The 13,231-nt window shown below is 38.7% G+C and overlaps 2 protein-coding genes across 4 annotated transcripts in view; one reads left to right on the forward strand and one right to left on the reverse strand.

Moving 5' to 3' along the window:
• Positions 1-13,231, forward strand: part of LOC127428634 (AP-3 complex subunit beta-1-like) — a 112,284-nt gene that overhangs the window by 54,961 nt on the left and 44,092 nt on the right. For all 3 annotated transcript variants that reach the window (XM_051677102.1, XM_051677103.1, XM_051677104.1), the window contains exons 20-22: positions 6,593-6,764; positions 6,850-6,892; positions 9,590-9,693. In XM_051677102.1, the coding sequence (XP_051533062.1) occupies positions 6,593-6,764; positions 6,850-6,892; positions 9,590-9,693 (319 nt within the window). The remainder of the gene's footprint in view (positions 1-6,592; positions 6,765-6,849; positions 6,893-9,589; positions 9,694-13,231) is intronic.
• LOC127428638 (uncharacterized) overlaps positions 1-13,231 on the reverse strand; it is a 96,513-nt gene that overhangs the window by 35,971 nt on the left and 47,311 nt on the right. The gene's annotated exons all lie outside the window — the stretch shown is intronic.

A 13,231-nucleotide genomic window follows, 5' to 3' on the forward strand; every position in this document is an offset into this window, starting at 1 on the left:
GATGAATGAGGCATACTGTATAATCCGACCCCTAAGAACCACCTTAAGTGCCTCCCAAGCCACGGCCACAAAGGATACTGAAGACCTGTTTGGTCTCCATATAAACATTGATTTCAGCCTTTAACATTTGTTGGAATTCAGGATTTTGCAAAAGGGATACATTAAAGCGGCAACTATATTATTTGTTTTTCTCCATATGTGGCAACACCTCTGAACTCATCAGGGCGTGCTCTGAGACTAAAATGTTTCCAATTGAGCAATCAACAACAGATGAAATGAGGGACTTGGATATAAAAAAAAATCTGTTCTAGAATAAATCTTATGGACTGATGAAAAAAATGTATAGTCCCTACCAGATGGGTTCAAAAGTTGCCAATTATCTGTAAGACCAAGATTTTTACACATCCTGTGAAGTGTCAGTGTTGCTCTAGGGGGTTTGCACACTTTTGCTTCACTATAATCAAGCACTGAATCCATCAAAAGATTAAAATCTCCTCCCAATATTATATCATGAGGGGTGCCAGTGGCTTGCAACATCCCTTCAAGATCTATAAAAAAGCCCTGATCATCAGCGTTAGGTGCGTAAATATTAGCCAAAATCAACCTTTGCCCCTGAATTTCTGCTAAAACAATAATGACTCTTCCTAATTTATCTTTAATAAAGACATTTGAACTGTAGATGTTTACCTATCAATGTAATGACTCCCCTGCTCTAACTCGAGCCAGCACTAAAGAAAGTATGTCCACCCCATATCTTCCCAAATTTTTCAGCTTCCTGCGGGGAAAAATGCGTTTCTTCAAGAAACACTATATCAAATTTCTTTGGTTTAAGAAAAGAAATAACCTTCCTTCTCTTTATGGGGTGCCCCAACCCATTTACATTCCACGTGGAGAGAGATAATCCACTCATATTAACATCTGACATTTTGACATATGAGAAAAAATAGATTGTGTGTCAAAAATAAAATTATAAAGACCACATTCAAACATTAGTGCAACAGTCAAACCCCGAACTTTAGAACATAAAAAAAAAAAAAAACAGAAAAAGAAAATTGTACGCATTAACCCCGCGCACGACAGCGCCAACTGGCTTCCATCCCTCTAAACTCAAACAGTCCATGTACACCTACGAGAGTCCCCGTGACAAATTTGCGGTCGGATTGCTGAAGTCCGGTGTTTCTATACAAATTTTATGAGACAGAATTACATAACAGAAAATAATCTATAAAACAAACTCCAGCCAATAGGCAGAATAAACACAAAGAACATGTAGATTCATTCAGAAAACTGTCCTGAAGGTGTGTTCCTCCACAAAACGAGCTCTAGCCGCTAGCGGAGCCAGCACAAAAAACAAATGTTCAGTGAGCTGGCTGTTCATGAGTGCAGCAGATGACCTAATCGTTCCAATGTCCTGCAAAAAATATTCCACAAAACAAACTCCAGCCAATAGGAGGCATAAACACAAGGCACGTGCAGATTCATCCACAACTGTCCCTAAGGAGTGTTATTCCACAAAACAAACTCCAGCCCCTAGGCAGAACCAGCACAAAAAGAAACTAAACAGGCACCCCATTTCCTCGGACGGTCAAGTGTATTTTCAGTGAATCAAGCTCATTTGGGGTTCCGTTGATGTAAGAGGTTCTTGCATTCCTTGAATCGATCTCTCTTGTCGAATTCGCAAATCTGGGAACAAGAAAATGTTGTGGTTCTTCCAAGAAAGCCTTCCTTTACTCCTTACCTCGTATAACATGAGATTTTTATCGGATGATCTCAGAAATTTGGCCAGAATTGATCGGGCCTGTCTCCTTCTGCGGATCTCCTAGCCAGGACTCTGTGAGCTCGCTTGATTTCCAGCTTATGGCCTGTTATGTCGAGCAGACTCTGAAAGAGTTCGTCTAGGAATTTCACCATATCTCGGCCTTCCTCATGCTTAGGAATTTCAACAATTCGGACGTTGTTTCGCCGATTACGATTTTCAAGGTCTTCCAACTTTTCCCAAACGCACTGCAAATCTGCTTTGGTCGCTAGCGGATTAGCAGCTAATTCCCTCTCCAATGACTCGAGATAATCGATCCATTTCTCGACGTCCCTGATTCTTGTAACTAATTCAGAGAATTTCGCCTCCATGGCCATAATCGGTCGACGTATTACAGCAAGATCCTCCAGGTCTGCTACGACCTTCGTCAGCATCACTGACATGCTGGACAGTTGCTGCTGGGTTTCTCCCACCTCACCATCCAAACTGAGTCCCTGGTCTGCGGCCTTGTCAGGGGTATCAGCTTGAGCACGTAAGTGTCTTTTAATATCTCCAGAGCCCAAGGATTTTGAATTCTTTGACATGTTGACTTCTTAGAACAGTTATGTAGCAGGGTGTGTCGAAACTCACCAGTTTAAGACACAAAGAATTAAAAACAAGGAAATTGCGCAAAGCTCACCATTCACACATCCGACCCCCGCATGGTGCCACGCGACTACTCTTAACTGCCACTATTCTTAAAGAGAGAGTACCATTTTGGCACTTGTTATACAAATAAATTTAAACTCAATGTAAATACTCAAAACTGTGACAACTCACATCATTATAATATATGCAACTTCATGACATCATTAGGGATGTAATGGTATGAAATGTTCACGGTATGATAACCTTCACAAAAAGTAAAGCGGTATTACGGTATCACGGTAGGTACCTTGCTAAAATTATTAGCAGTTTAATATTTATTTATGATGTACCGTATTTTCCGGAAATAATGTCACACCTCAATATAACTCGCACCTGGTCAAAATTGCATTGTTCAGAAAAAAAAACACAGATAAGTCGCATCTTTGTAGAAGTCGCACTGACAGAGGTTAAATGCTGTATACAAATAAACAGCTTTTAGTCTGTGAGTAAAACAGTATGGCTTTTTTATTCTAGTCATTCATTAATGTTAGAGACTGTCTATATGTGGATATTTCTGATATCTGAAACCTCTGTGCTGCACCTTAATTATCCGGTTCACTGACTGAATGTTTTTAATACGAGTGTTATGAAACGTAGAATTTGTTAGAAAAATAATATTATGATGGACAGAATATTAAACTGATTGCATAAAGTACTTTGTAAAGAAAATATTTTTAATTAGCCACTTAAAACGCTTCTACCATCTCTATGACTGACGTTTTCATCTGTTTGAGTATAAGCAAATGTGCTTTTACTTGGACTTAAGAAAAAAAAATCAAGTATCACTGTGAATGCAATACTGTGAATTATAAATGTCAATGGTTTGATAACCGTCTCTTTTTAAAACCTTGGTATACCATGAAACAGTGACACCGTTACATCCCTAGACATCATATTAATTGATAGAATGTACTATATGTGATAATGTGATGATGATGATGATGATGATGATGATGATGATGATGATAATAATAATAATAATAATGACAAACAAATTATAAAATAAAATGTACACTTCCACATACCATATACATGGAGCGTTACTTTTCCTGGGCATTAACTCTTTTCTACATTTGTTATTGTCGGAATTACTTTTACTTCATGTCGGAATTACGAGTTTCTGACTATTAAATATCGTCCACACCACTGGTTATACAAGTTGGAAACTCTGAATTATACAGTAGCTTGAAGTTCTCTCACTTAAATGAAAACCTTGAAAGTGAAGGATTGTTGCTGGAAAGGAAGTCCTGGCTTTTCATTTAGTGATGCCTGTATAAACCCTGATTTTTTTTGAAAAATACCACTTTTTAAATAATGCCTAATGCAGTGATTTGTTAACTACAATTGTAAGGATACATATTAAATAGATACTATATAGATCACCCTGGGCATTAACAATTTTTCAGGGTCATGTTTGTTTGCATAATAACTTGTCCAGAACTTCATAGTAGTGGAATTTGGTGTTTTTATATGCACAAATATATAGGCACATGGTGCTTGAGTTAGTCTGTTGTAGTTTTAGCTGAGTGTGTGTGTATTAACTTAAGTGTGTACACGTGTATGCACACAATATAGATCTGGGAGTGTATAGACTGTGTGTTTGTGTGAGTGTGTGATGTGCTGCATAAAACGTGACTAATAAAATGTGGCATCAATAATCCTACCCTCCATCTGTTCATTCACACACACACACACACACACACACACACACACACACACACAGATTGGCAGCAGTTCAGAAATTCAAGTGCAATTGTTGCATATGAACACTGATAATTCACAAATGCAGATATGTTGAAAACAGAACACACACAATAATGGCTAAACAGACGCACCTGGAATGACAAAACCTTTCATTATCATTACAGTTTCTCTCCACATGTTGCGGTGTTACATTCCTGTAGTTGACCCTGCTGCTTTCATTAGCAACTGTAATTAAACAGCTTACATGAATGACACCACCACGTGTATTATTCACTCTTTGCCTCTTTTCTTTTCTTTTCTTTTTTCTCCATCATTGTATGTAATTTAAGGCTCTCAACCACTGTGAAATGCTGTCATTAACACACACATACAACCTGCTTTAATGCAGCATTTGAGCTGTGCATATTTCACTGAGGTGTGTGTGTGTATCACTCCTTATTCTCAGCAAATGAAATCCAAAGGCCAAATTAGTCCATTTAATCATCTCACAATTAATCAGACACTGTCCTCTCTGCTAATTCAGCCAGCCCTATCTCTCGCCCGCCCGGATGGCTTGTCTTAAATGGTGTGCGCAGAGCGATCTGCAACACGGACAACTGAAGTATACATTGGCCTTTAGGCTGGTTTAAGCATTTTGTTTGTTTGTTTTTTCTCAGCAGACCAAGTGGTCAAGTTGGTCAGTTGACTGGTTTTAGAGGGGTTTTGGGCACTTTTTAGCTAGTCAGGCTGGGAGATCAGCAAACCAACTTAAGACCCGGGTATACTTTGTTTTTCTGTGTTCCGGATTGGATTGTGCCTGGTCGACTATGTTGCCTTTCAAAGGATGTTGTTTTGACCGCAAGCAAAAATGAGCACATTCGACGCATCCACACTCAGGGTTGGGGAGTAACGGAATACATGTAACGAGAATAGGTATTTAAAATACAAAATATAAGTAACTGTATTCCACTACAGTTACATTCAAAAAGTATTTTGATTACTGAAGAGATTACTTTGCATTTTATTGTCATTTGTTTCATTTAATATTTAGTCCTTTCAGATGGAAAACATTTATCCATATAAATGATGTGATCCAAAGTGCATTTGAACAGCGGTGAAACACTTTCTTATGATGTGTTACATTCATACGAGCAGACAGAGAAGTAAGTTTGAAGTAAGTTTGGAGCAGAAGAAATAGAAATAAACCTTGTGTAAATTGTCAGCTTTACGCTAAACTAAAATGTTATTTCTAGCCATTTTACATGCACGTTACCAGGCACAATCATATTTTTTTACCTAGAAAATTCACGTTGGATCATAATTTCTTTTTTTCTGGTAAGATCTTTGATATTAGGGCAAAAATCGTATTCTTGATAATAATTATTGTATTGTTTTCCTGTAAAAATATCTAAAAATCCTTAAATTTTTGATTGCCATGAAGGGGTGTACCTGGTCTGCAACGATGTTTAGGTAGGTGGCACATGTCAAATTGAGTCCACATGAATGGCCGGACCCAGGGTTTCCCAGTAGAACATTGCCCAGAGCATCACACTCCCTCCTCCTGCTTGTCGTCTTCCCACAGTGCATCCTGGTGCCATCACTTCCTCAGGTAAACGGCATACACGGCCGTCCACGTGATGTAAAAGAAAACGGGACTCATTGGACCAGATGACCTTCTTCCACTGCTCTAAGGTCCAGTTATGACACTTGTGTGCCCATTGTAGGCACTTATGATGGTGGACAGGGGTCATCATGGGCCCTCTGACCAGTTTGCGGCTATGCAGCCCCATACACAGCAAGGTGCGAGGCACTGTGTGTTGTGACACATTCCTCCCGTAACCTTCATTACAATTTTCTGTGACTTGTGCCACAGTAGACTTTCTGTCGGTTTGGTCCAGACGGGATAGCCTTTGTTGCCCTTGCACATCGTTGAGCCTTGGGCGCCCAACACCCTGTCCCCAGTTTGTAGTTTGTCCCTCTTTGGACCACTGTCAGTAGGTACTTACCACTGCTGACCAGGAGCACCCCACAGAGATGCTCTGACCCAGCCATCTGGCCATAACAATTTGGCCCTTGTCGATGTCGCTCAGGTCTTTACTCCTGCCCATTTCTCCTGCATTCAACATGTTGACTACAAGAACTGACTGTTCACTTACCATCTAATCTACCCAGACCTTGACATGTGGCCTTGTTAGGAGATGATCAACGTTATTCGCTTCACCTGTGAGTGCTCATAATGTTTTGGCTCATCAGTGTATACTGTATATAATCCCGAGTGTTGTAACCATGAGTGCTTTAGAAGTTAATTGTGTTCAGTCTTTATTCACATTTTTAAAAAGTAGATTTTACAACGATTCATTTTAAGATTGTTTTTGTTGTTGTTGAATAAACACGCTTTAATTTTATTTGTATTATTATTAGTTCTTTTTTGCAGTTTTTTAACTTTGTGTTTGTGTTACTCTACAGGGTGCAGAAGAACGGAAACACTGTAAAGGCTGAATCCAGATCAGAAAGTGAATCAGGATCAGTGAGTTCCTCCTCAGGGAGCTCCTCTGGATCAGAATCTGGATCCGAACCGGATTCCGATTCAGACTCGGGAACAGAGTCCAAACCTGTCAAATCCAAACCCGTTGCAAAGGTAAGAAGACAGACACACCTTTAACATATATGTGTAACATCCTGCATCCTTGTTCATACTTTTGATGTTATGTGTAATTCTACAGGTTGAGGAAAAGAAGGAAGTGTCTCTCCTTGACCTTGACGACTGTAAGTTTCTTTCTACATAGTTACTCATCCTTGTGTTAAGATGAGTTGGGTTATATGGAGGCATTGAAAACCTAGTGAGCTGCCTTGCTGTCTACTATGTAGCTAGCTAACTTCTAAAGGCCCCGATATAGGCGAAATCCATGAACGAATGAGTCTGATGTAATTTTGAAAAAATCTGGCCTAAAAGAAGGCATTTTTTGAGTGTTTCTGTGGTTCAAAACAGCTCGTCAGCACAAACTCTCAGGAAAACTTTGTACTGGCTGTTAAACACCTTATAGAGTGTTAGCACATTAGCGTCATGAATGCAAAATGTAAACGCTGCAATATACACTTTATCTATTGCCTATTTACATCATCACTGAGTGGTTAAAACAGCTTCTTTTACTGATCTCATGTGAATCCTACATTTTTAATGTCACATTAGTTTATGTTGTACATGTAGTCTTGTTCATCCTTATATACAGTGCATTCAGAGAGTATTCAGACCTCACATTTTGTTATGTTGCAGCCTTATGCTAAAATGCTTTAAATTATTTTTTTTTCACATCAATCTACACTCCATACCCCATAATGACAAAGCAAAACCAGATTTTTGATAACTTTACAAATTTATTAAAAAGGAACAACTGAAATATTACATTAACATAAGTATTCAGACCCTTAACTCAGTGCTTAGTTGAAGCACCTTTGGCAGCAATTACAGCCTCAAATCTTTTTGGTTATGATGGGACAAGCTTTGCACACCTGGATTTGGGAATGTACTGCCATTATTCTCTACAGATCCTCTCACGCTCTGTCAGGTTGGATGGGGACTGTTGGTGGACAGCCATTTCCAGGTCTCTCCAGAGATGTTCAATTGGGTTCCAGTCCGGGCTCTGGCTGGGCCACTCAAGACATTCACAGAGTTGTCCCTAAGCCACTCTTGTTTAGTCTTGGCTGTGTGCTTAGGGTCATTGTCCTGCTGGAAGGTGAATCTTCGGCCCAGTCTGAAGTCCTGAGCGCTCTGGACCAGGTTTTCATTAAGCATATCTCCGTATTTTGCTGCGTTCAGCTTTCCTTGAACCCTGACCAGTCCCCTAGTCCCTGCTGCTGAAAACACCCCCACAGCATGCTGCTACAACCACCATGCTTCACTGTTGGGATGGTATTGCGCAGGTGATGAGTGGTGCCTGGTTTCCTCCAGGCATGATGCTTGTAATTGAGGCCAAACAGTTCAATCTTCGTTTCATCACAGTCTGAGAGTCTTTTAGGTGCTTTTTTGCAAATTCCAAGTGGGCTTTCATGTGTCTTGCACTAAGGAGAGGCTTCCGTTTGGCCACTCTGCCATAAAGCCCAGATCGGTGGAGTGTTGCAGTGATGGTTGTCCTTCTGCAAATTTCTCCCATCTCCACACATGATCTCTTAAGCTCAACCAGAGTGACCATTGGGTTCTTGGTCACCTCTCTTACCAAGGCCCATCTCCCCCAATTGCTCAGTTTGGCCGGGTGGCCAGCTCAAGGAAGAGTCGTAGTTGTTCCAAACTTCTTCCATTTAAGAATTATGGAGGCCACTGTGCTCTTGGGAACCTTCAATGCAGCTAACTTTTTTTTTGGTAGCCTTCCCCAGATCTGTGCCTCGACACAATCCTGTCTCTGAGCTCTGCAGGCAGTTCCTTTGGCCTCATGGCTTGGTTTTTGCTCTGATATGCATTTTCAGCTGTGAGACCTTATATAAACAGGTGTGTGCCTTTCCAAATTATGTCAAATCAATTGAATTTGCCACAGGTGGACTCCAATCAAAGTGTAGATACATCTCAAAGATGATCCAGAGAAATGGGATGCACCTGAGCTAAATTCCAAGTGTCATAGCAAAGGGTCTGAATACTTATGCCAATGTGATACTTCAGTTTTTTCTTTTTAATACATTTGCAAAGTTATCAAAAATCTGGTTTTTGCTTTGTCATTATGGGGTATGGAGTGTAGATTGATGTGAAAAAAATAAATAATTTAAAGCATTTTAGCATAAGGCTGCAACATAATGCAAAAAAAAAAATTAAGGGGTGTCTGAATACTTTCTGAATGCACTGTATATATGCTCCTCGGTGTGGCCGGTGTCTGAATGTTCACACACAGTATACAGTTACTCGACTGTTTCGAATTTCTCTTTAGCTCTGAGTGAAGAAGAACTTCGAGGTGAGTATATCGGAGCCTTATGTCATCATCCACTCTGATATGAAGCCTCATATCTAAATTGAAACACGTAACATAGGCAACAACTTTGTCACTTTCGTGTGACACACAAATAGGGCTTTTCATGTGAAGTTCACGTAAGATTTGACTAATGCTCACAGTAGATTTCTGTTGATTCCTGACATTAGCATATCTCATTGCAATTCATTGCACTCACAAATACTGGGTGAAATAGTTTATTTTTTATTAAATATAGCTATTTCTATTGATACTTTTCAATATTGAATTCTGTTAATATTTTTTTGTATAAATTCCATACATTTTTCTTGATTGCTCGTCAGTTTATTCGGGGATTGACGTATTTGTGAAGGATACATGTGATGCTGTCTTAGAAAGAGGTATCTTACAATGCAGCATAATTAGTGTTTTGCATAATTTTGGCAGCTGACTAGGTTTTGTAACAAAGCCAATATACTGATTTAGGTTGTATAGATGTTATTCTATAACAGCGTTATTTTTGTATTTGCAGTCTCTCCTGTGCCAGTGACCACTCCCAAAAGCTCCATGCTGTCTCCTAGTCTGTTGTCTGGCCTGCAGGGGCTCTCCATCTCACCCACTGCATTGGCCTTACAGGTGTGTGTTGTGTGTGTGTTGTGTGTGTGTGTGTTGTGTGTGTGTGTTGTGTGTGTGTGTTGTGTGTGTGTGTTGTGTGTGTGTGTGTGTGTGTGTGTGTGTGTGTGTTTTCAAAACTACAAGAAAAAAACATTCTTAATCAGTGTTTTTGTTTTGTTTTCAATGGAGGATTTTTTTTTCTTCATTCAATATTCTCTGAAAACAAGTGTTATTAACTTAAACAATTTTGCTTCTCAAGTAAATGTGTCTAGTTTTAAGGATGTGTAGATTTTTTTCACTGAAAAACAAGACAAAATGCTGTTTTTCTTTTCTTTTCTTTTCTTTTCTTTTTTTATTATTTATTTTTTTATTTGGTGTGTCCACACCCCTAACATTTTGTGTTGACATTCTTCTTTTGCTCCCTTTCCTGTTTATTATTTTCTCTCCACTTTTTTTTTTTTTTTTTCTATTTGGACGTCGTGTTGTGTAGGTCTCATTCTTGCTTTATGTTCATTGTTGATTCTTTGTTTTGCTGTATTGTAGATTGTTTTTCATCACTTTTCTTTCTTTTCTTCCAGTCTTTCCTCTTTTCCCCTGGTGTGTCTAATGTCTGTCTGTGAGTGTGTGTGTGTGTGTGTGTGTGTGTGTGTGTATATTATCAGCGTTTGTGATTGTTGACCTTTTACAGTATGATGGCTCCTTTCTCTCCTATGAGAATTTTGTGTCAGGGAGAGAGGGATGTCAGGAGAGTGAAGCTAGAAAGAGGGAGGGAGAGATGTCAGTGAAAGATGAATGAAGCATGTGTGGTTATTTCTTCTCAAATACTATCTGTGTCTTTCTCCTTTAGGATTGACGCATGAACTGTTATATCCCAGCGTCCCACTGACACCCCCGAAAATAATACACACGCACAGACCTGCACTGCTGTCGTATTTTAACCAAAACATGTCCCTAGTGGAATCTGGACTTTGGTCGCCCTGTTCTTAATTTGTTGCATTGTTTCGTAAGTTTGCATATGTTGACAAAAACAGCAGTAACACTGTGCATACTGAAAGATTGGATTTTTGTTTTTGTTTTCAGATAATTGGGTTGTGAGTTTGGAGTAAATATTGTACAATAATGTTTTAGTGCCACATTTGAAACAATTGTAACATTATAATATTACATTTGTAGCATTGCAAGATTAAAGTTGTAATATTATCAAAATAAAATCGTAGCATTATGAGAATAGCGTAATGTTTTGCGAATGAAGTCGTAAAGTTAAAAGAAATTAGTCATCATATTAGGAAATTAAAGTTATTCAATCATAATTTGTACTATTCTCAAAACGTTTTATGACGATTCTTGTAAAAGTTATGACTTAGTTCTTGTAATGTTTATTTTAACGTGGCACTGAAATGCCGTTGTAGCATTACGATATTAAAGTCTTAATATGAGAATAAAGCCCTAATAGGAGAATGAGAATAAAGTAAGGAAAGTAACATCAAAGTGATTTGGTAGAGAACAGCAAAGTGAAGCACAGGTTCCCATTTCAGATTGCACAAAAGAGACAATTACCTAAATATACGGTGTCTGTTTTTATTTATTTATTTTTATATAAATTCAATCTCCTAAATAACCATTGGAGTGTCTGGGTTGTAACAATACAGTATCTCGGTGCTGATCCGCCAAAAGACCAGTCATTTCTTTTTTGGTAAATCCTATCGAAAGTATGATTTAACAAAATCTCCCACATCCATTTCTTGCACTGATGAAGAGGCTGCCTCTGGGGCCGATTCCTGTTGTGATAATCAGACCTTTTCTTGAAATACTTCTACTTAATTCACGCAATATTACGCATTTAAAGCTGTAGTATGTTATTTCTGTGCCACTAGTGCCACCAAACGGAATTGCAAAAATAAACATTGTTTTCAAAGAAGCTTTCTGAATACGCCCCCCTTCTGCCATTGACCGAACAAACAGATAGTCCCGCCCCCAACTCACACCATCGGTTGAGTCAGTGTTATGCGCCATATAGCGGAGGATGCAGCAGACCACTGTTATCTGTTACACTTGGAAGGACTGAACAGCATACACCTGAATGATCTTTTTAACATGTTGAAAGTGTGCTTGACTACATCTGGATTATAACGATCAATAGAAAATATACACAAACTTCTCTTTTAAATAAAATTAATTTTACTGCCTGTTTTCATCTGGTGGTAATAGCGCAATGTAAATTGCGGTGGGCAATTTTTTGTGTGTGAATGAAGCGCAATCTATAATAAGCCTGATTTACATAGAAAGGAGGCGTGTTTGTGCTGAAAGGAATGACAAAGACTTGAAATAGAAATACTCTAGATGCAGCGCATTTTCAGCACTGATTGATCCTGTTTAAACTAGATTGCGGGTGGTTAGTGAATAAGATGCAGAGTTTTGCACTGCGCAAAATTGACGCAACTGTTTTGGTGAATTTGCCCCACAGTTTTCAAGAAAATTAACCTATGAATGGCTTACTGATGTCTAACTCTGCGTATTAAGATGGGATAGGGGAAAGTTTTTTAACTCCGAAAAAGCTACATCAGCTTTAATCTCCTAATATTATGACTTGCTCGAATCCTCATCACATTGTGACTTTATTCTCCAAAAATTACTACTTTAATCTCATAATGCTATGATTTAATTCTCGTAATTTTGACTATTCTTAAAATATTACTACTTTTAATGTTGTAATGTTACGAATTAATTCTCAAAACATTTACTTTATTCTTGTACAAGCCCTATTATTAGATAATTCTCAATACATTATGACTTTATTCTCGTAATGTTTTGAATTTATTTTAGAAATCTTCAAAAAAAAATATATTTTTTATTTGAACATGGCACTAAAACGCTGCCGTAATATTGTGTCAAATAAATGATCTTAAAATTTTAGCTGTTCTGAGTACATCTCATTTACTGTCATTAAATTGCTCTATATTTCATATATTGGCGTTATATTGTGCATCGGCCACCCTGGCTGATTTGTAAAAATCGGTACTGACCATTATAAAACCTGTAGTGGTTGACCAATATCCCCCCCTCCTATCCACATTGTTTACCATCATCTCTTTACTATCAATAAAGTGTCAAAAAGGGAACAAAGCATGCTGAGGTCACACCAAAAGCAATATCATAGTACTCGCAACTATGAGAATGTGCCCTGTGACCACCGTACTGACAGCACATTGGTTAAACTATGATTGCTGGTAATGCACAATCCTTGTTTTCCTGAAGTCCGAGAAAACTTTGTAACTTTCTATAGCTTTTAACCTCCATCTGTCAGAATTCCTATTCTCCACTTGTCAATCACTGCATGGTTGCCCTGGTGACCTGTATCATTGCGTTGGGGGGCTGAAGGAGGAGTGGAGGATGTCAGCGTTGCTTTTTTGATTGACAGGCTTGTTCAGTACCGGCCAGCTGAACGGCTAGAAGCTGTTACGCACAGGTCATTAGAATACTAGCCACGAGCCTCGGCGGGCAAGCTAATCAGAGCTGAAATAAAGGGTGAGATTGAGAGAAAGAGATAGGGCTTATTTAA

The sequence above is a fragment of the Myxocyprinus asiaticus genome, chromosome 38, assembly GCF_019703515.2.
Source record: "Myxocyprinus asiaticus isolate MX2 ecotype Aquarium Trade chromosome 38, UBuf_Myxa_2, whole genome shotgun sequence".
Lineage (NCBI taxonomy): Eukaryota > Metazoa > Chordata > Actinopteri > Cypriniformes > Catostomidae > Myxocyprinus > Myxocyprinus asiaticus.